General features: G+C 42.0%; 1 protein-coding gene and 1 long non-coding RNA gene across 2 annotated transcripts in view; one reads left to right on the forward strand and one right to left on the reverse strand.

The window, feature by feature from the left end:
* Positions 1-23,376, forward strand: part of Ptpn13 (protein tyrosine phosphatase non-receptor type 13) — a 178,626-nt gene that overhangs the window by 74,769 nt on the left and 80,481 nt on the right. Inside the window, exons 7-8 of the mRNA XM_021210241.1 lie at positions 6,388-6,933; positions 22,808-22,903. Of these exons, the coding sequence (XP_021065900.1) occupies positions 6,388-6,933; positions 22,808-22,903 (642 nt within the window). The remainder of the gene's footprint in view (positions 1-6,387; positions 6,934-22,807; positions 22,904-23,376) is intronic.
* Positions 2,530-22,917, reverse strand: LOC115065235. The gene is made up of 3 exons (XR_003845031.1): positions 22,834-22,917; positions 6,585-6,747; positions 2,530-3,259 (listed from the first exon to the last, which is right to left on the reverse strand). It is a non-coding gene; the product is annotated as an uncharacterized LOC115065235 (long non-coding RNA).

The raw sequence follows: 23,376 nt of genomic DNA on the forward strand, positions 1-23,376 counted from the left end.
TCACTCGTTGGCAGTGTCCATGGGCAGTAGCTTCAGTGTATCAGGATCCTGATCACAGTGTTCAATAAAGAATGCAGTGAGACATCCGGGCAGAGAGATACAGAGTCAGGCTGAAAGCAGCCAGCCAGTTCAGGGATAATGCCAGTGTCTGTTGTGTGATTGCTAAGTCACTACCATTTGCGGTGTCAAGTAGGAGTGGATGACCTTGGAGGGTGGCTCATGCATCTTCTGAGATAAGTCACAAAAGTGAAGGTCTAAACTGGTGGGCTGTCATCATCCCCTATGGTACTTAATGCTGCCATTACTGATAGCATGGTTTCCCTACACACACACACACACACACACACACACACATACATACACACACACACACACACACACACACACACACACACACACGAACAATTCTTGCCAAGCTTTATTTTAGGGGACATCTATACCACCATCCGGTAAGTAGGTCAGCATCATGGCTTCAGAAACCCCGGAGTGTGGGTACTGCCCTGACACACACACACACACACACACACACACACACACACACACACACACGCACGATTCTTGCCAAACTTTATTTTAGGGGACATCTATAGCACCATCCAGTAGGTAGGTCAGCATCATGGCTTCAGAAACCCGGGAGTGTGGGTCCTGCCCTGTCTCTTCTTTCTGTGTGCTTGAGCACGTATGTAAGAAGAGCCAAAGGACTGAGGAGCTCTGGTTAGTGCTGAGATGCCATTTCAAAGCTTCCTTCTCAGAGATGCCGTGTGTGAATGGGAAAAGTGAATGGTGCTGCCCCTCATGTATTAATTCACATAGAGTAAAAATAGCTAATATGCTTTACAAGGAATTTTTTCCAGTTTAATTTAAATAAATGTGGTACACTCGGTGAAGACTTTTTATATTCTTAAATCTGTTTTTGTTTCTCTTTCGAGACAAGGTTTCTCTGTGTAGCTCTGTCTGTCCTGGATCTTGCTCTGTGGACCAGGCTGGCTTCTAACTCAAGCTATCCACCTGCCTCTGCCTCTTGTGTTCTGGATTAAAGGGTGTGCCACTTCTGCTCTGATGTGCTTAAGTCTTTTATTTGTAGCTCTTCACTCAATGTTCATTCCTCCCTGTTTGGATTTGAGCAAACTGTGCCATCTCCAGAAGGAAAGTGTTTGTGTATTCATGGTAAAACTGGATGCTTGTGATGGTGATAATCCATGTCCGTGAACGGAGATCAGAGCCTCCTGAAGAGACCGGAAAATCTAACAGTCGCCTTTTCTCCTACAGGGAATAGCTTGGTACTCTATTAAAGAAAAGGTCTAAGACTTTTATGGGAACCTTCTGATCTCTGGTTTCATTATTTCTCTCAAAAGAAGTTATAAATCCCCTCTTGGTAGGTAATCATGCACTCAGGGAAACAAGGCAGAAACAGAAAGGAGAAAGAAAATTTAATTTATTCTGCTGCTGTTGGGAAGAGCTCAGAAAAGTTCAGGTGGGTTAGCTCACTGATCCTGTCGTCTGTAAAACAGAGAATGTTAAATCATACCCAGGTGTTGTAGAGGGAGGAAAGGAGAAACATGGGAGTTGGCTGGCACAAGCTTATGGGTTGATTTAAAATCAGAGCTTCTTGATAGTAGTCTTTAAACAGGGTCGCAGGGCCGTCTAAGCTGGGGCAGCCTAAGCTGGGTTTTAATCGATTCGCTTGACCATCACTCTCTTGAAAGCTATTTTATAAGGAATTGTAAATATGAAACAAATAAGGCAGTCACATATTGTTCTGCCCGGGAGTACACATATGTACAGTTACATAGTGTAAGGGATCATCTTTATAGTGAGACAGTGTGCTAATTAATACAGGCAGGTCTGCTGTGCTCTGCTACGACAGTGGAAAGGGGTAACTGTCAGGCTGAGGAACTGCCCAGGTGGCAGGGCTGTCGTGCTTCATTGGTGACTGCAATGGTATTTATTGCTAACTGTGTACAATCAGTAGCACGCACACATGTTTAGCAGTAGTGGGAAGGCAGTCACCTGGTGTACATTTTGTTTAGTCTCAAGTACAGATTAGCAGCTGCTGCTGCTGTTACCCGCACGTGATCTTTGACCAGCAGACTTGAGCATCTAAGAAGCCTAGCATGCCATGTTTCTTTTCACCCATAAGGCTTGGTTCTCTGTTTGAACTCACATTTTAAGTTACTAGATTAGTGAATTTTTCCTTAGTGCCATAACAACACAAAGCAATTTTGCTGCTATACTATATCCTTACTTTATTTAGTGAGATTTGCAGTTTTTCAGAATTATTATTTTATTCTATATCTTGTTTTTACATAAAGAACCATCTTTTATGAAAAATAACTTTTCATCCTATAATGGGTAAATTAGGCACTTCTGTGTCTGGTTGTGTAGTTGAAGACAGAGAAAGCGCCGGGCATGGTGGCGCATGCCTTTAATCCCAGCACTTGGGAGGCAGAGGCAGGTGGATTTCTGAGTTCGAGGCCAGCCTGGTCTACAAAGTGAGTTCCAGGACAGCCAGGGCTATACAGAGAAACCCTGTCTCGAAAAACCAAAACGAAAAACAAACAAACAAACAAAAAGACAGAGAAAGCATCATTAGCATGACAGAGTGTGACACAGAGTGACAAACTATGACAGAGTGTGATGATAATCTGGCCAGATAGGAGTAGTTGGTTTACAAATAATGGTTTAAAATTTTAGTTTAAAAGATCCTGTGTTTGGGCCAACCGACATCTGCTTTTACCATGTGCTGTTTCCATCCCTACCCAAGGACATGTCTTCTTTTTATTCCAAAATGTAAATAAAACCAGTCACGGGCCAAACATTGCAACAGCAACCACTTAGCTTTCTTCTTCTTCTATCCACAATGGTTTCTTCCTGCTTGAACATTTTTGTAACTTATAACTTTATAACTCTTAGACTTTTGCATTAGATGATTTATGACAAAGATCTCCCCACTTTAACATTTTTGTAACTTTATAACTCAGTCTTTTGCATTTAGGTCATTTGTGACATGGATCTCAGGTGGCTTCCCACCTTGTTAGCCCAGCTTCCTCAGTCTCATCTTTCTGTCTCCTCTCCTCATCTTTCTTCCTTCTCAGACTGTCTTTTTCTGTGGTCCCATTGGTCACCAGATAGACTTCAATTATGAATTGAGATCATTTTTTATAAGTAATTGCTGTGCAAAACTTTAAGTCCATGATTATCAGCAGATAGGAGTTGAAAACTTGAAGAATGAATTGCACCAGAGTTATATTTGACATATCTGTAGAAACAGAACAAAATTGTGATAATCTTTTAAGTAGGTTGTTTTATTTTCCCTGTGTATTTTCTAGTTGTTTTTTTTTTTATATATATATTTATTTGTACAAATGTGTCTAGTTTAATGTGAGAACTTCACATGTGACCACTTGGCCTGCACCACTCCTGTCTTTCCACCCCACATTCCTGGCCTCTTCTATTGTGATGACCGTGACGTGTATCCAGCTATGTGTGTATGCGCACATACACAGTCTGCTGAGTCCCTTTAGCACTGGATGTGTGTCCAAGACTGACCACGTATAATTGGACAGTTTATTGGGATCCTGTCACTGGAGGTCAACCACTGACGGCCACGACTTCTTCTTTTCGGGTCATTATCTGTGGAATTTCCTTCTGTCCATGTTGGCATGTCAACTAGTACTGTCAGGAGGCCAGTACTGGTCAGGCAGCCACTAATTGGGAGTTCATGGGAGCATTCATATGATGTCTAGGGATACTGCCCGCCCAGCAGCGAGCACCCTGGTTCCTGGCACTCACACAGTACCTCTGCCCTCATTTCTATGATGTTCCCCGAGCCTTACATTTCAGGGTTGCTCTGTGGATGTGTCAGTTGGGGCTGGGCACCTCACAGGCACAACCTCACCTTACACCTTAAAAAATTAAGTTTGGGCCGGGCGTGGTGGCGCACACCTTTAATCCCAGCACTCGGGAGGCAGAGGCAGGCAGATTTCTGAGTTTGAGGACAGCCTCGTCTACAAAGTGAGTTCCAGGACAGCCAGGGCTATACAGAGAAACCCTGTCTCAAAAACCAAAAAAAGAAAAAGAAATTAAGTTTGGGAGTTTTAAAATTTCACTTATCAAAAAGATATTATTTAAAGGATCATTAATAAAATTTATAAGGAAAACCTGCAACTAAATGGAGTGTGGGCCTAGTTTTGAACCTGATACTTGAGGAAACCCAACCTTTGGAAACCCATTAAAGGATTAGGAAAAATCCAGAGCAGGTTGAGCAGCCTAAGCAGGGAGGGAAGCCATTGATGATGTATAAGGAGGGCTGCTGAGGCACAGCGAGGCTGGACGTTCAACCAAGCAGCGGGAAATAGTGAAGGAAAAGTAAGGCATTGGAAGAAAGCGGCCAGGGCAAGTGTGGTGATGGGAGGAGTCTATCTTGGTTCGGTTTGCCTTCTGAGAAAAATTAGATGGCATTTCTGTCTTAATGGGAACAACTCAATGAAAGGGGAGAGATCCTGGCATCGTGTATGCACAGCAGAGAAGTTAAGCAAGAACAAACACTTTAGGTAAAGTAAACAGTGAGGGAAACTCAGATTACGTGCTGGGACCTGGCCTCCCCTGCTTGGAAGCACCATGCTCTGAGGCAAGGAAAGTATCTGTACGTGGGTGGGTGGGTAGCCAGAGCCATGGGAAGGAGCCACGGGAAGGTGCTGTTGCCTCTGTGGGAAGTGAGGTGGGATCACCAGCTCAGTGACAGTGAAAGTGGGAAGTTGAAGAAGAGGAAAAGTGGGCTCACTGTAGAAAGTGAGTTTATTGTTAGCACATGTTATCAGGGGAACAGAGTGGTTGAGCATGAATTTGTGGTGTCTGTACCCTGCTCGAATTTTCCAAAGTTTGTTTGCGTGCCTAGAGTCAGGGTGACCAGAAAGAAAGAGGACGGCTGCATTCATGTGTGGCTTGGGATCCCCCGATCCTCTCAGTTCTTTTTTTGTTTTGTTTTGTTTTTTTAGGTACGTATTTTGTCAGCTTCCAAGAGTATGTCTATTTTTCAGTCATACAATTTTAAATTCAGTAGTTTCAGGATGTAGTTTGTGTAAGAATTTCACTTACCCCTAAGCCATACTTAGAGCTTTCCAGCTTAGATTAGAAGCTAGATGACTTGCCTGGGTGAGGTGTAGTATCTTTCCTAATGTCCTGTAGTTGCAGTACCTCAGATATGGAAGCTGTCCACAGTTGCATTTAGCCAGCTCCGTTCACAGAGATAGGAACAAACAGCAGGGGGTTTGTGTTAGTTATTGATCACATCAGCTGATATGAATGCACTTGCCACTTGTATTTAGGGTAAATTTGTTTTCAAATAATTAAAGCTTACAGTCATTACTGGGAAGAGATAACTGATTGCTTCAAATGAATTTGCAAGCAGCTTCTTGTGACTCAGAAAGATCTAGTCATATTACATAGCATATTTGTTTTCAAAGAGAAACCACAGAATATACCAGAGACAATTGTCAGGGTTCTAGGATTATTGAGTTTGTAGCTTCAAAATATTTTCTACATTTTTTTTTCTGGTACTGACTGGACAGTTATCACTTTGGGTACTGAATATGTGGGTTTATATAATTGATAAAGCTGGATGGACATTTTTGTTATGTCTCAAATACAATAAATACCTAGTTTTAACTATCAAACTATAAAGATGAACCTAAATTTTGTATTGTAGCTAGTTTTTAGTCTAAATATTAATGTGTTATGAAAAATTGAATTTCTTTAACAATTTCAATAGAAATGATCTGGGTTTTAGATATACTAAAGTTTTCTTAAAAAATATCTATAATATAATCTTGAACTTAATTACATGCATTACAATTTTCTTTCTATACAGAATAGAAACAGTTTTGTTTTTCAGTTAAACATATCTATTTATAAGATCAGAATATACCAGGGCCTTTTACTTTGGAAACACATATTTAAGTATTTAGAAGTTAAGACCATATTTTAGGCATTATATTATCCTAAATCATTCCATAGGTAATTGCTGTTCTACAAATGTCGATGCCGTGAGTGACTTGACTTCATTTAAAAACCAAATCATTTCCCTTTGATGATAGAAATACTACTACGTAAATGTAATATATTTGAGTATCACTTGTTGTGTCTTAGGTATTGTGATGAAGCATAGCTCAGCGGCTGAGTTATTGCATGGACAACGGCTTGGTTTCCACCCCCCAGTATGTGTTCAGCGGCCACGTTTCCACCCGTGGCATCCCTGAGGTCATCTGTCTCCCATCCTCCACTGGGTCACTTGGGGAGCTGACAGCACTTCCGTTCTCCGCAGTGGGGTACATGCTAGCTGATTCTCTAAAGATTCCGCGCCTACATGATAGATTCTTATCATTCCAGGAAGAAGCTCCACTTCAGATGCACTAGACATACACAAGGCTCCACTCTCTCAGCAGACCTTTCTTAACAAAGGGCTTAGTAAGTCTATGGGATTTCTGTCCATCAGAGACACACGGGACGAGGAAGATTGTCTCAAGGATACTCCATCTGATAATAATTCCAGGCATGAAGATTCCGAGACTTTCTCTTCCCCTTACCAGTTCAAAACTAGTACTCCACAAATTGATGTACTCTCTAAGAAGAAGACCTGGGCTTCGTCCATGGACTTGCTCTGTGCAGCTGACAGAGACATTTCTGGAGAGACCGGCAGGTACCAGCGCTGCGACGCGGAGACAGTGACAGGACGGACATCCATCACTCCTAGAAAGAAAGAAGGAAGGTACTCTGATGGAAGCATTGCCTTGGATGTCTTTGGCCCTCAGAAGGTGGAGCCGGTGATCCACACTCGAGAACTGCCGACCTCCTCCGCGGTATCAAGTGCTTTGGACCGAATTCGAGAGAGACAAAAGAAACTTCAGGTTCTGAGAGAAGCCATGAATGTAGAAGGTTAGTGATTCTCTGTTTGTCTGAGCGATAAATGAATTAAAGTATTAAACCATTCCAGCAGTCTAATTTCCATGCTCATCCGGGTCACACTGACTCCTGCCCACTTCTGTTCACTCTGATTAAAACTCTTATCAGAGTGAACAGATCCCTGTGGCAGGATACTCCCAGGCACCTCTCAGTGCACTTTTAAATCTGAGCTCCTCAAGGGTCTGGCAGCTTTGAGTCTGTGCTGTCTCTTGGGAGACTCCTGGTGCTGAGGAGCTGTGGATGAGATCTAGCCCATGGGGTGAGCGAGCTATGCACCAGGTGGGCTCCAAACCGCCAGCTTCTAAAGCAGGACAGGGCGCACGGGTGTGAGGACGGGCACAGCTGGTGTGAAGTAACCTTTGGGATATACATTTCCGAAAGCGGGCTATCTGTGTGTGTAGGTTTAAATAAAGTCAGTTTAGACTTTTCACAACTACAAGTAGAGCGATCCTCCCTAGTGTGAGTTATGCCACCTTTAAAACGGACCTAGCAAAAATAGATTAATTACGTAATGAAGGTGACGAGATGAAGTAAGTTATCCGTCACATTTTTAATTTTTTTTTTTTTTTTTTTTTCCGAGACAGGGTTTCTCTGTNTAGTCNTGGCTGTCCTGGAACTCACTCTGTAGACCAGGCTGGCCTCAAACTCAGAAATCTGCCTGCCTCTGTCTCCCAAGTGCTGGGATTAAAGGCGTGCACCACCACGCCCGGCCACATTTTTAATTTGAAGAGTGTAAGATCAACTTTATAAATTAGACAGCAAGGTCTCACTGCGTTCCTTTGGCTGGCCTGGAACTCGGAGATAAGCTTGCCTCTATCGCACAAGTGCTTTGCACAAGTGCTGTTACACACGGCGTGCACCACCACGCCCAGCACATGTTATGTTCTTATCATTCCATGTTAAAGCAGTTCCCAAAATATCCACGCCACATACAAAAAGAAAATCAGTACATTGAATTGAATAAAATTATGTTTGAAGCATATGGATAGTGGCTATTTTGGCATAAATGTATGCAAGAGAAAAGTGGATTTTCAATTAAACTTACACACACACACACACACACACACACACACACACACACACACACACACACAGGCACACCTGCCCTGGAACCCAGATATAGATCAAGCTGGCCAGATCTTGAATGCATTTGAGGATGAAAGCTTTGTAACCTCCCTGTTTTTTAGTCATAACTGTATTGTACTTTGTCATAGCCGTTGGAAAACACTAAATAACCCTTTCTACTTAGAGTGAGGAGTATCGTACTTATGGACATAACTGTCTGCTCTGTGTGCAGAGGGGTGCTTCTTCATGTGTGTGCAGACGCATGTGTGTTTGTGTGCATCTGGAGGCCAGAGATCAACCTTGGGTGGTGTTCTTCAGGAGCCACAGTTTCTTAAAAAAAAAAAAACAAAAAACCTTTATTTTTAGCTTTGTGCATATTTGGGGAGTGTGGCTGTTATAAATTTGAATGTAGTACTCTGAGAGGCCAAAGACATCAGATCCCCTAGAGCTGGGAGACATGACACAGGGGCCTGGAGCCCAGCTTGGTTCCTTGGAAGACAGTATGTGCCCATAGGTGCTGAGCCATCTCTCCAGCTACCACCTTGTTTCCTGAGTCAGGGCTACTCTCTGGATTCAAGGCTTTGTAGCTAAATCACAAGACCCAGGGGTCTGCTTGTCCTCCCTCATCCCCCATGCCAAGACTCTCCTGTCCACACGCAGTGCTAGGATTATAAGCCTTGTCCCCAAGCCTGGCTTTTACGTGGTTCTGGAGACCAGACTCGGGTCTTCATGTGTGCACAGCAGACACTTGACCAAAGAGTTGCCCATGTCCCCCACACCCATAGCCATCCCAGGCAGTTGGTTCAGTACAGTCATTCCATAGACTGCCTTCTTTCTGCTGAAGGTTTGCTCTTCTGCTGCTTAAGTTGAAGTATGTGCAGTTTCAGTAAAAGACATATTGCAGTATTTTCTTTTACTCAGAAAGGACTAATTAATAAAAATCTAGAATTATGGAGGAAATAGTGTATATTTAATTGATATTGTGAGCTTGTGTGTAATATGCATCTTATAAAGTATTAGTCCACCTTATGAGGAAATTTAATATATTCTTTACATGTTTGTGTGAGTGCTTTATGTGTGTCTGCACACTCTAAGTGTGCTTGGTGCCTGTGAAGACCAGGAGAGAACATCAAATTCCCTAGAACCAAAGGTACAGATAGCTGTGAGCTGCCACATGGATGCTGAGAACCAAACCCAGGTCTTCTATAGGAGCAGCCAGTGCTCTTACCTGGCAAACCATCTCTCCAGCCCTGGTGCTATGTATTCTTGATCTAAAATGGTTTCAAATCTTTCAGAGATGGGAAATAAAATGATAGGTTTGTTCACTCTGTCAGTTTTAGGTTTTAGAATTGTGACAGCACAGAGCAGGCACCTCCTGTAGCTTAAGAGAAAGCTACACTGTTAGCCCCTTCAGTGTGCCTCAGCCGCGGCTCGCACGCTGATAGAACTGGTTGTGTGCTCATGAAGACATGATAAAGAAATAAGACAGCTGTCAGTCAAGCAGATGAAACTTACATGCAACCTACAGATAGTGAATGCAGACAGACAGTCGAGATGAATATTTCTGACATCTAGAATGAGCAAGGATTTATTTATTTATTTATTTATTTAGGTTTTTCAAGACAGGGGTTTCTCTGTATAGCCCTGGCTGTCTTGGAATTCACTCTGTAGACCGGGCTGGCCTCCAACTCAGAAATCTGCCTGTCTCTGCCTCCCGAGTGCTGGGATTAACGGCATGCGCCACCACGCCCGGCGATCAATCATTTCTTAATGTGAACATTCAAATAAAACCACGCAGCTGGACATAACTCACACTTTTAATCTCAGCATTTAGGAGGGAGAGGATGGCAGACCTGTGAGTTTGAGGCCAGCCCTGTCTGTATAGTAAGTTCCAGGCCAGCTAGGGCTACCTAGTGAACCTCAATATCAATAATAATAGAACCATACAACCATGGAGCCGAGATGGCTGAGTGGGTAAGAACATTTGCTCTGTACAAAGTAACAGAATCCACAGAAACAAACATTGTATAAGGAGCTGGGTATGAATGTGCATGCCTGTGACCTCAGAGTGAGGGGGCAGAACCCTACAGATCCTGAAACATGCTGGCCATCTTAGCCGAAGCAGCAAGCTTCCAGCGTTGTCAGAGACTCTGCCTTAAGAAAACCCAGTGAAAAGCAGCAGTGCAGGTACCTGTTGTCTGCCAACCTACACATGTGCAGGCACACACACACACACACACACACACACACACACACACACGGAAAAGAAATAAAGTAGTGTCTATATATTGGCTTTCAAGGATTATTTGCCTTAATATTTTGAAAGTTAATATTAGTACAGATTAGTAAAATTATTTATATTTCAACCTTGGTTGGAGAGTTAAAGAAATCAAATATGAATCTAATGGGAAATTTTAAATTGAACTATGGTTGTCAGCATAATATATTTTGTTTGAATAAGTAACTTTTAATTTGACTACCTGTAACAAAATACATAGAGCATGTGATCTATTTGTCTCATGAAGTAGTATCATACTTTAATAGAACTCAGATACACAACTTGAGTTCAAACAGGTATTTCCTTGAAGATAATATGTAGTATTTTTAAACCTTATTTATTCATATAACTATCTATACAAACATAAAACTAGCTTATACATCCTACTCAGATCTTGAAATTTTATGTTTGTTAGAGGATATAGACTAAAAGGAAAAGCTTTCTTTTTTAAAATTATAACATCTTTGAATTGTTTAATAACTAGACATTTTCCATTCTGAATCTTTCTACTGTGAATATTCCAAAACCATTTACTGTCACTAAAAACCTGCCTGTGTTCTTCGAGAAGACATTTAAAAACCCAATAAACAAAACCTGAGGCTATGGGTTTGTTGTGCAAATACTTACATCATCCTGAATAAGCCTCTATCATTATTATATTTAGAAGTAGCAGTAATTCACGCTTGCTTTCCGAGCACATTATTTGTGGGATCATTTGAGGCATAGAATTCAAAAGCAAGAGTCCTTACTAGTCATTACTTTGGGGCTGGCGGGTTTTCAGCTGTGCGGTTCCTCTGCAGATGAGGTAATGGACACAAGCTAAGCGAACAGCAGTGCAGCGGATGTTTTAACTCGTACACAGAGAAAGAGGAGAACAGAAATGAATCCTGTTTGTCTCACTGAATCCTCACAAAAATAGGGCTTTATGTGTGATAAGTCAGGCAGAACAGTCTGTGTCACTAATGTACACACTATGTATATTTGTGTATTTCTTCTGTAAATATTCATATTTTAGGTAATTTAAAACACTCTTCAGTCTTTTGTGATCTTGAAACTGACAGCTCCTAATGGATTTCAGTAATTTTAGGATTAGATGACATCTTAAAGTGCATCTTTATTCAAACACTGTTTTGGGCTTGAATAGCATATTCGGTATCCCAGATCTGACTGATGACTGAGTTTCTGTTGATTGGAGGGTGCTTATTTCCTCTCATGGATTTTCACAGTTCCGGAATTGGAGGATGGTTATTTCCATGGATTTCCACAGTTCTGGCTAGAGATTTTCTACTGTTAGTTCACTTAAAAGAAAAAAAAATTTCTGGGGCTGGGGATAGTGGCCAACCTTAAGTTTGATCCCTAGCACCCCCAAAGAAAAGTGATTTAAATGATAGAAGCATAAACATAAAAATGATTTTAAACAACCTAACAGAAATGAAGTTGCCACATTTAATTTGTTCTGTTGGTGTTGCAAGGAGGATCACTGAATTGACAGTCCACCAGGAATCTCAACTGCAGTGTTTCTCTGGTGCAGACCCATCTTCCTGAAAGGGATCTTACCTCAGTCACCTCCTGAAAGGGGTTTTACCTCAGACAGCTCCGTAGTACCTTAGCTGATGGTGGCCATTCAGCTTGCCTGTGGAGTTTGCACCTGCAAAAAGTCTGGGTGTATTTGACTCTCAGCTCATTGGCCAAGGCTTATACAAATAAATAAATAAAAATGATTTGCCAAAAGAGATAAGCACTTTTTACAGTCAAGCTGTTTTGAATCTGGGCTTCTTGAACCTAATCATAAGATTCTTCCATTGCTCACCCAGATTTCAGGAAGAGACCAGATACAGTTAAGAGTTGTTATTGCCTGGGACAAGGAACTGTCTCTCCAAAGGTATATACATTTTAATATAATGGCACAGGATAACATTGGAAAAGGAATGGTGGGAAGGAGACTGCGTTTTGTCTGCAAGTTGCCCTCCTTTGCCAGGGCTGAGACCCATGGCGGCCTTACTCTCCTGTCATGGGTATCTTGTGGGGTGCTACCATGGAGGAGCATTAGGGACTAGACCCGAGGCTGAAGCAGCAAGGAAAGGACCTGTCAGATGCTGTGGTTGACATGGGAATAGTGAGAATGTTAGACGCAACAAAGATCCTATGAAATTATAGTCAAAGCTTAAAGACTATAAGTTATCACTGTTAGGGCAACACTTAAGCTTTCAGAGAGCTCTACAGGAAGCCAGACAGAAGGGAAAGGACTCTGTGATTAAAAAACAGTTTTAGATTTGATGGTACGTTCTTTACTGCTAATTCACTTTTTAAAAGAATGAGCTGGAGAGATGGCTCGATACGTGCTGTTCCTTCAGAGGACCCAGGTTCCTTTCCAAATGCCCACATGATGACATACAAATGTAGCTCCAGTTACAGGGGACCTAACACCATCTTTTACTTGGTTGACATGCATGTGCATGATGCACAGATTCACATGCACATAAAACACACACACACATAAAACACAAATAAACGGGTTTTAAGCTTTATTTACCTTTATGTCCGAGTGTTTTGTCAGCAGGTGTGTATATGTAGCACATGTGTGCAGTGCCTACTGAGGCCAGAAAAGTCCATTGGATCTCCTGAAACATGTTCCAGGTAGTTGTGAGCAGCCACATGGGTGCTGAGAGCCCAACCTCAGTCTGCCGGGGCATCTGCTGGAGCTCCAGCCCCAGGCTCAGGTCTTTATTTCAGCAGAAAGCTGGTTCTTTGGTCTTTCTTCCTTAGTACCAGAATGATTTCATTTCCACCTTCTGAACTTGGTCTTCATAGCTGTGAAGTTTTCTGGTTGTCACTAGGACTCTCTGACAAACGTCTTGTGTGTTGTAATTACCATTCGTAATGGATTTTTCACTATGAAACTGATAAGGAAACAGGACTGTGAGGTTCCGCCAACGGTCAGAGCCCCACTGCATTTGGCATAAAACATAACAAGGATAGACAAGACAATTTTCCTCAAAAATGGCACTTAGATGTTATTTAGTTAGTGAGCTATACCACCAGTCTACCTCAAAATTAGATATTGTATCTTTCTTTTCAGCATTAAGACTTTGGTCTTTTGAAAAAAGAGAGAGGGAGATTGTTATCTCAAACCATTTGTAAGCCTCTATTGTACTGGTAACCATTCCACAGAAGTAATCGCCAATAAGCAGGAAAGTTACACTATTAGTAAGTGGCTCTTGGGTTCTAGTTACCAATGACATTATTAGCAAGTGGCCCATGGATCTTAGATACCAATGACCTTATTAGCAAGTGGCCCATGGATCTTAGATACCGGTGGCATTATTATTAGAGCCCTCCAGACACAAGTGGATGCTGCACATTTGAAGCACATTATTGCAGATGAATCAACATGTTGGTTGGAAAGAACAAAGGGTGTGAAGTGCTTCATGGGACTGTCGTCATGGAGGTGGACTACTAAGTGCAGGAGATACTGTGTCTGCATGCTCTCTGCCTTTGTCACTGAGAGCCACATGAGGCTTGTCTGCGTCAGCTGTGAGCCTGATGCAGCTGAGGAACTGGTTTATATTTTTGACACAGCCACATGGGCCAGGGGCCACCATAGTCCAGTGCACCCACATCATTTTGTGGGAGACTGGTATTAGAAGCATTTGTTGGGGAGGGGGAAGAGCAACAATTACTCTTCTCAGTGTAAGTCACAGTAAATTGACCATAGATATTTCTATTAATACATAAAATGGAAAAAATATATTTTCAAACAATAAGGATCAGTACAAATGCAAACTTTCTTGTATCTATATGGCTAGTAACAAAATGTCAGATTTGGATTTACCAAACAGTAACAACAACAACAAAAAAAAAAACAAACTCTTTTTATTAGAAGGTAAATCTAGCCATAGAGCCCTTCACTTAGAGACTCCATTCGGCTTGGGCACACACAGCCTCCTGAGAAGCAGCGACTGACAGACAGGTAGATCTTAAGTATATGTGTTACAGGTGAGTCTTGCCAGCAACAGTTCATCACAATATATAGGACCCAGCAGTGTATTTGTTTCTTTGTTTGCTTTGTTCCGTTTGGGGTTTTTCATTGTTTTCTTTGTTTGGTTTGAGATAGAGCCAGCCTCTGACTTGCTGTACAGTTGAGGTGATCTCCGCACTATACCAGCTGAGATCCAGCAGTTTTAATCCCGTAAGCTGTTGTGCTTCTTCCAAGTCGCTCTATCCCTTGAGTAGTGTTCTGTCATAGGCAGAGGCTAAGGTCGCCCCTGCCTCTCTCCCCGCCTTATCCTTTAGGCTTTGTCCCCAGTCTTGAACTGTCTGCCTCTTCTCCTTTTCTTTCTCGTTCCCTTTCTATAACTGCCTTCCCTTCTGTGTGTGCAGAGAGAAGGACATAAGTGAATGTGTTCTTACACATTTATATATAAGATGCATAAGGAACCTCCCATGCATCCTGCATATGTACAACACGAGAAAGTTCCATCCATCTACCCAGCAAGCCTTATGGGGCTGTTTTGCATCTTCATGCCTCCATCCGTGTAGCCACCCGTCCTTCAGACTGTCAAATGTTTTAGGCATTGCCTAGTTCTGGGATATTTCTCTTATACCTTGGTTCAGGACAGTGACCTATATTCATTTACTTGAACTTACTTAAGGTTTTGTTTCTTGCCGGGCAGTGGTGGTACACACCTTTAATCCCAGCACTTGGGAGGCAGAAGCAGGCAAATTTCTGAGTTTGAGGCCAGCCTGATCTACAGAGTGAGTTCCAGGACAGCCAGGGCTATACAGAGAAACCCTGTCTTGAAAAAAAAAAACCCATCCCCCACCCCCTCCAAAAAAGGGTTTGTTTCTCATCTTGGAAGCCTCAGAAATCTGTTCCAGTTCCCAGCTGTATCCCTGGCGTATATCATGACTCCAGACATACACTTGATACTACAGACATGTTTGTTAATATACCCATATATTGCAATGAGACTACTTCATGATGATACTTTGGAAATGGGATTCAGTGATATTCTCTGGTCAAGTACGGAGGTAGTGAGCAAGCGTCTTCTCCTTGTCCACTCTGAGACTGAAGTCAAACACTCTGGCCAGTGAGAATCCTGGATGGCCCTGGATAAGGGCCTGGAGTCACCACATAAGGGGTGTCCCGGGTATGGCCCCTGGGGAGCCAGACATGGGCTCATCCAGTTGATAATACCCAGCAGGGCAACTTGTGTTTCTCTGTTGTTTGATAATTGAAGTATTTAATTTATTAGGGCCATTTTCTCTTGGGGGAGAGGGGGGCTAGAAAAGTAGCCACTGTTGCCATTGTCTCTAAACCTGACTTTGTAATGTGAGTTCTCTATTAAAGGCAAAGTAGTGCCAAGCTGAATGTGGATTTGCGTTGCTGGAGTTGGCTGAATGGCACCTTCCATATGTCAGTAGTTGGAGCTTGACTATGTGCCACATATAATGCTGCCTTTAGTTATGGTTTGTGCTGCCTTGGATTAATTTATCGTGAAAATGATCAACCAAAAGAGCTTTGTGTCAGCCCAGAATCATATGCAAATCTTCATCCTTGGAGTCTGATACCTAAACTTTTTTTTTTTTTTTTAATTTTTTTTTCTTTAAAGATTTATTTATTTATTATATGTAAGTACACTGTAGCTGTCTTCAGACACTCCAGAAGAGGGAATCAGATCTTGTTACAGATGGTTATGAGCCACCATGTGGTTGCTGGGATTTGAACTCAGGACCTTCGGAAGAGCAGTCGGGTGCTCTTATCTGCTGAGCCATCTCACCAGCCCAATACCTAAACTTTTAAGCCACAGTGTTCATGAGCTCATACCATGATTTCAAGCACTTAAGCCACTAAGTGTGCTGTTGCACTAGCAGAGATTGTGAATCTTGGTTGTAAAGAGTGAGATAGATGCTGCTTGTTAATTGCTGTCAGTGAAGTCAGTGTGACCATAGAGTTGGTGTCAGTTCTGCTCACAGGATGAAGCTGTAAGTAAAGGGTAAAAAAAATGTTCTTATTATGCTGAAGTAGTATGCAGAATTCAGGATGCTCTTTTTTTTTTTAAAAAGTACTGTATGTAGTGTTACATAATGTAACCAAAATTCTCAAAGCCATTCTTCTTTAATGCCTATTTGTTCCAGTGTTTCCTACTGTACAGATGGTGTGTGTGTGTGTGTGTGTGTGTGNGAGAGAGAGAGAGAGAGAGAGAGAGAGAGAGAGAGAGAGAGAGAGAGAGAGAGAGAAAAGCACAGCTTGCTGACTTTGATCTTGCCATGTGCCTTTCAGTGTTCTTGCCACTGTGATGACTTGCAGAACTCCATCTACTGTGTCTGAAACTACACACCCATAGCCATAAATAAAGTTCTCTGAAGAACTGATAATCTAGAGTAAATGAACCCTTCTATACCAGTTTCTTCAGTGAAGGTTTTGTGTGTACATTTAATAGGAGATAACAAATTATAAACTAACAAATGAGGGTAGAGAGTAGTTTAACCCACCAAAGGTGAATACATTCTTCAGTCATAATGACAAGAGCACAGAGTTTCCCTACTACACCAGGAAAACTGTGATAAAGGTGTTGGCCACGTGGGAATCTTATAAAGTGTATATTTAGATGTGTATATTGTGGGTCCATCGCATATGATCACTATTTTTATTATTCAGAAGACCTTGTAATATTCTGTAAATATGTTTTTAAAAGGATCTTTTGGGGCTTTAGAAGTGTGTTGAGGTTTAGGAATGTAGCTCAGTTGCTAAATTAAATGTTTTTTTGGGGGGGGGGCACACATGACAATTTCAGTTCGGTCTTTAGAACCCAAACAGAAGCAGGACGTGGTATTGTACACCAACAATCCTAGTACCGGGGGAGTGGGGACAGGCAGATCTATAGGCTCCCTGACACCCAGCCTAGCCAGATAGGTATATGTGCAGGTGAGCACATCAGATACATGCATATGTACACATACGTATACAAACACAAAATGGACCGATACCAGTTAAATTCTGGTTGTTATTGAGAAATGTGTATATGATGGTTTTTTTGTTTATTTTTCTATATATATGGGAAATGTCATCATAATTGGGCTTTTTTCTTAGTTACTCAATTAATACTACAGTCCTAGGACCTGAACCAAATCCAGAGTGTAAGAATTACACACTGAGATGTGGACAGAAAACACCTTCAGTTGCAGTGGTGCATGCCTTAATTCCAGCACTTCTGAGGCAGGCATACTTCTGTATGTCTGAGGACATCCCGGGCTATAGAGAGAGACCCTGTCTCAAATATCCCAAAAAGAAACAAAGATAAATATTAGTAACATTTGTGTCTTTTAAAAACAAAATGTCCAATGATGCTAGGAAGCTCACCAAACAATACATCCTACCTGCCTGTTACTGACCAGAGCAGAGAATGAGACCTGCATCTTTCTGGTCAGCACCAACTGAAACTTCTATGCATGTAGATCATCACAGAGCCAAGAAGTGTTGTGGCCCATGTGGACTGTAAGGTGGAGCATGGACCTCTCCATTCCATGTAAGATGGCCTTAACAAAGGACGTGTAATTTTACATTTCTGAAGTGGTTAATACTAGTATTTAATTTAGAAAGGGAAAGTGTGTGCTTACAAAGGTCAAAGCTGTTTACCTCCGTTGTATGTGTGACTATGTGGTAAATTGTGGTTTAGAGCTTTAATCTGATTACAGACCTTTTCTTCTAAGCATGGTTGAGTAGAAAATATTGTGTGGAAATTTCTAGTTATATCTAGCACGTTATTAGATAAAAAGGATGTGCCTGTGAGCACTTTGATGACACTCAGAATACAAGAAGCTTATAGAATTAATCCCTTCCATTTCAGCTAACACAGCTCTTGCTACCATACCCCTAGTTGCCCTACCAGACAAAGGTAGTCCTCTAGATTGTCTCTAGAGAGTCAGGCCTCCAGCCATGTTCATTACATGGTGGACCCCCCGCCCACCCCCACCTGGATGTGGTCCTGAGAAAGCATCTATGGACAAATTGGTATCAAGGGAGAGTGCGTTCATGAGACGTGGTCAGGAGGGTTAAGCAGGGTTGGTCTTGTCTTCTCGAAGGAATTGGCTGAAAGGAAAAGACAAAGCAGAGGCCATAAACTAAAGCAAACCCAGGCACAAAACAAGACCTTGCAGATGGAACTCAGTCCAGAGTTTTCTTGAGATCACACCCTCGCTGCAGAAATACTACAGAAGCAGTGAATGCATGTGCTGCTTTATATAGTTCGAGAAGCTGCTCTGTTCTGAGGCACAGTGTTCACACATGAGAGCCCCCTCCAGTCAGTTTATTGGACAGCTTCAGGGCTCCTCCTCCTCCTCTGCTGTGAGGTAACAGAGCTAAACTGTCTCTCAGTCTGGGCCCTCTCCTTGGCCTTGCTGGTTTCTCTGTCCTGAAACTTGCAGCTCTGGGTTTATGTTTGGTCACGGTTCCCTGGAAAATTCCCCAAGATTTTAGTGGGAGAGGTTGATAATGATAAAACATAAGGATTTTGGTGCCTTTGAATGAAATAGTTCTTCTTTCATAACTGTTTAACTTACACATAGTTTATTGTGTTATTAAATATAAAATGGTATTACGTGAAACTTGTTTTCATTGAAACTACTGTTTTGTTTGTTTGTTTTGTTCCTCCATGGCCCTTTCAAGTCACACTCATATTCAACCAGAGAATTTAAAATCTTATTTTACCATGAGATTTCCCTGTAGTAGAATACCGTCATTTACAGAGGGCTAGGAAATACTTCTCAATTCTGAAACTTTTTCTATTGATTATAGTTTAATACACGTGTTGACTATACACAAGGCTGGACAGTGTACTCATCGGCTATAGTATGCCTTGTTCTTCAGGTGACTATTATCCCAGGAATGTCCTTTTTAGTTAGTTTATGGCCAGTCCTCTGTTTTTCTTTCTTTTGTTTAAGGTTGTTACTTTTCTCTCTGTCTATCTCTGTCTCCCTGTCTGTCTGTCTGTCTGTCTGCCTGCCCGCCCGCCCATCTCTCTCCTCTCTTATTTCCACAAGCCTGGCTCTCCTGGTACCCTATAACCACTCCATTATTCATTAACTTTGTTTTCCTTTAACATCTCTTGAACACCTTCTAGCATAAACAAGACAATTGAGCCCCACCCAAATTCATGCATCCTAGCCCTAGGGCCACATGAAGATTCCCCGTGGGGTGTGGGATTCACTGTCCCTCATCACAGTCACAGGACAACGTGTGCTCCCAGGATATGACTAGCTCTTTATTACCAGGCGATTTTCTCGCATCAGCAGCTTGAGATTTCCTCCTCCTTAGTTTATTTTTACCTTTTTCTCTGCCCTCCATTTCTTTTTTTTTTTTTTTTTTTTTACTAAAAAAGACAATTATTGAAAAGTAATCATGACACTTGAGGATATATAGACTAGAACCATGGCATATTCAGGCACATGACCTGCACATCTAGGGACCTGCATGTGCTCTCAGATGTGCTCCAAAGCTACACAGTGAGGGAGGCAGGATCCACAGAGAATTACAAGGGATGCATTCTGACCCTTCTCTGCCCTAAAGAATTCTATTGCGCCTGCCCTTCCTCTCTTCTTTCCTTTCACTCCTCCTGCTTGCCTGCACAGAATAGGTGTGGGGACACATTCAGAGTGCAGAACCCCAGCAGGTGTTCAAAGTCAACACAACATAGCATATGCTTGCAGCACACCCCTTCAGACACTAAAAATGTCACTTTGCTTCTGTGATCTTCTCCCTCAAACCTGAATAATCTCAGTGTAATAAGGAGAAAAATACTACATACAGTACAGGAGCTGGACATCTGAACAATATTCCCGAAAACTTCAAGGCCATCAAAACTAAGAAAGTGAAGTCCCAGGGGGAGGAGGAACATCAGAAGACATGATCGTAGAAGAAATTCTAGAACTCTGAGGTGATAAGGGAACAGAAAGGGGACAGCAAGGAACAGCCAGAGCTCTGACTACCACACGGAGAGTCAATGATACGGCAAATGTAGCATACAACATAGGATGCTGACAGCAGCAGATACAGGGCCTGGGGCACATCAGTACCATCTTTGCATTTTTCTATAAATCTAGAAGAACATTTAAAATACACAGTGAATTCTTTAAAAAAGCAAACACAAGGTAAGGCTATGAGCATCCTCACAGCACGTCAGCTATGAGAAGAGGAGGACAATGGCCTATCTGGACTCTGCAGGGCATTTGGCTTTCGAGCGGTGGACCATAGTTAACATGTACATGAGATCGAACATTGTCTGAGGGGCTTCTTTGTAAGCAGAAAGAAGCTTTTAACTTCACATTGTAATTCAGCACTTAATATAGTTCACTGAAAGGTAAATATACACATTCACGTTTTTTGGAAAAAACATGGCTACATGTCTTCATAAAAAGCAAATTATTTCTGCTAGAGTACATTTAAACTGGAAAAGAATGGTGAGCATAATTCATGATAGAAAAAGGCATTATTGCTCTGCAGGATAAGATAGCTCCTCTTTCAAGCTTTGCGTCACACGTCATCTGTATGCTTAACATAGCTGGAAGTTAGTGGGTTAACAGTTTCATCAGTGTCAGGCTAGTTTTGATCAGTTTTGACATCTTGATCAGTTCATGCTCAGCCAGATTAGCACAGTAACTACAGTCTGCCCTCCATTTCTATGAAGAACATGCTTCCTTTCTGTGGAGCCTCCCCCTTGTGATTTTTCCATTTCTCCTTCCCCTGGCACATTTCCCATCAGTCTTTCTGACAAACATCTGCAACTTCACAAATGGGCTTTTTGAGAACTATCTGAGAACTTGAAGAGTCCATGTACTCCAGAGGCTTGCTCTCCTCCAAACCACCAAACATACGGGAACAACGTGCATGGCCGCTTCAGGCCTTACCATCCCTCCTCCTTTGACCGTTCCATTCTGTTTGTGCAACGAAAATTGACTCTTTTAAAGGCCCCCTTTCCTCAACCCTTGTTTTCAGCCATTGACTCAGAAGTTCATCTGTTTCTTGTGAAAGACCTAGTCTAGTGGCTTAGTAAGAGAGATGGCAGGGATAGAGGCACAACAGGTAGTTAGTTAAGCAAAAGGAAACGTCCATTTTGTGCTTAGTTTACAGAGGAATAAAGAAAAGCTGAAACATCAAAGGAAACAGTGGGGGCATTTCAGATAGGAGGAACAAGGGTGGTACCCAGCATGCACTTCCAGGAAGTGCCTAAGAACTAACCAGCAACAGGCTGGTGATACAGGTGAAGGGCCTGTGTGAGGAAGAATGTGGTGATGAGTTTTCTATATGAGTTTAGTTTTTAAATTTCAATGCAAATTTTTGTGAAATGAGTTTGTGACTGTGAACAAAGCTTTGTACTTTCACATAGAGTCGTCTCACCAGTGAGTCCAGTCTCAAAATACAAAGAGCAACTGTTACTATTTAGTGTGGAATGGAGGATACAGTCTTTGAGTAGCAACCTGAAGAAATTAGAAACTGTCTTATGATGGATAGCATCCCCACAGGACAAAGGGATGGATAACGCCCACTGCAGGGACAGTGAGGACGAAGAACCAGAGATGTGACAGATCATAGCTGGATAGTGTTCACAGAGACAGTGGGGATGCGGAGGGCATGGGCAGAAGTACGTAGCAAGCAGGATGTGGAGTCTGGAGAGATGGCTCAACAGTTAAGAGCGCTGGCTCTCCCAGAGGACCCTCGTTCAATTCTAAGCACTCAGGTGGCAGTTTACAGATTGTCTATATAACTCCAGTCGCTGAAGGATTTAGCATCCTCTTCTAGACTCTTACGCATGCAGGCAAAACACTCATACACATAAAATAAACATGCAAAAAGGATTTTTTAAAAGCAGGATTTCAGTGTTAGTCCGTGCTTGCCTCTTAGGCCTTAGCCCCTTGCAAGGTGCACTCTGAATACATCTGTGCAGGAGGCTGTCTTGACTCTCTCTTCTCACTCTAGCAGAAGTGAGCGTCCTGTCGTGCATTGTGTGGTTTTGTACTTACCTCTTCTACATGGTAAAGTCTCTTAGACTGTGCTCTTGGGTGTTTGATCCCTTACAGTAAGTACCTAACAGAAAACATGTGACATCCTAAAAACTGCCCTGAATGTTGCTCCTGTAACATCCAGACTGTCCTAAGAGATGAGCGTTTATTCATTTAATTCTCAGAGTAACCGTATGCACTGTTGCTATAGCCGCCCCACCCCCCACCCCCTTTTTGGGCTGAGTCACTGAGACCTTGAACTACTTACTAGCATTCAGATCTAGGAGGTCCATTCTGGAACAGATGCTCCAAACCCTTAACAGATGCAGAGCACTTTAACAGTAGAGCCTCATTTCTCATTTTTCAGATACAGTCAGTCTAGTGAGTGATAAACTTAAAGTAATACATAAAAGTTCTAATCATCCAAGATTGAATATGTTCTTTTTAAAAAAAATGTAAATGTGTGGCATTGCTAATAAACTTTCTCATTTTTAAAAATTCTTTTAGAGCCAGTTCGAAGATACAAAACTTACCACAGCGATATCTTTAGTACTTCCAGTGAAAGTCCGTCTGTTATTTCCTCGGAATCAGACTTCAGACAAGGTAAGCGTCGTCTGATGCGGGCAAAGTATCCTTTTTAAGAAACAACTACTACTGTTTTTTTAATGTTATTTAATGCTGTAGCCTATTTGATTACACTGTGAACCCAAGTTTGTATTACTTACTAGAAGAAACTGGTTTTTAGTTGTGGTGTAGCCCAGCCTTAGTACACACCTTTAACCCAAGAGTTTAATGCTTGAATATTATAAGCAGGATTAAGTAACCTGTTAACCATAGCAAGCAGCCAGTTGACAGGAAGTGAATGTAGGATGGTTAAGAAAAAGCCATAGTGAGTAAGAGGGAGTCGGGAGGATGGATAGAGAGGCACACAGGAAGTAGAAGGGAGGGACATTCAGTTTGGAGGAAGTTGTTTTTTTGCTTTTATATTTTGGTTGTTTTGTTTTGTTTTGTTTTACATGGCATGGCTGTGGGGATATCAGTTGAGGAGGAAGGTCATCTAGGTGCTTTCTCTGCCT

Source organism: Mus pahari, chromosome 13 (assembly GCF_900095145.1).
Source record: "Mus pahari chromosome 13, PAHARI_EIJ_v1.1, whole genome shotgun sequence".
In the NCBI taxonomy this organism is placed as follows: domain Eukaryota; kingdom Metazoa; phylum Chordata; class Mammalia; order Rodentia; family Muridae; genus Mus; species Mus pahari.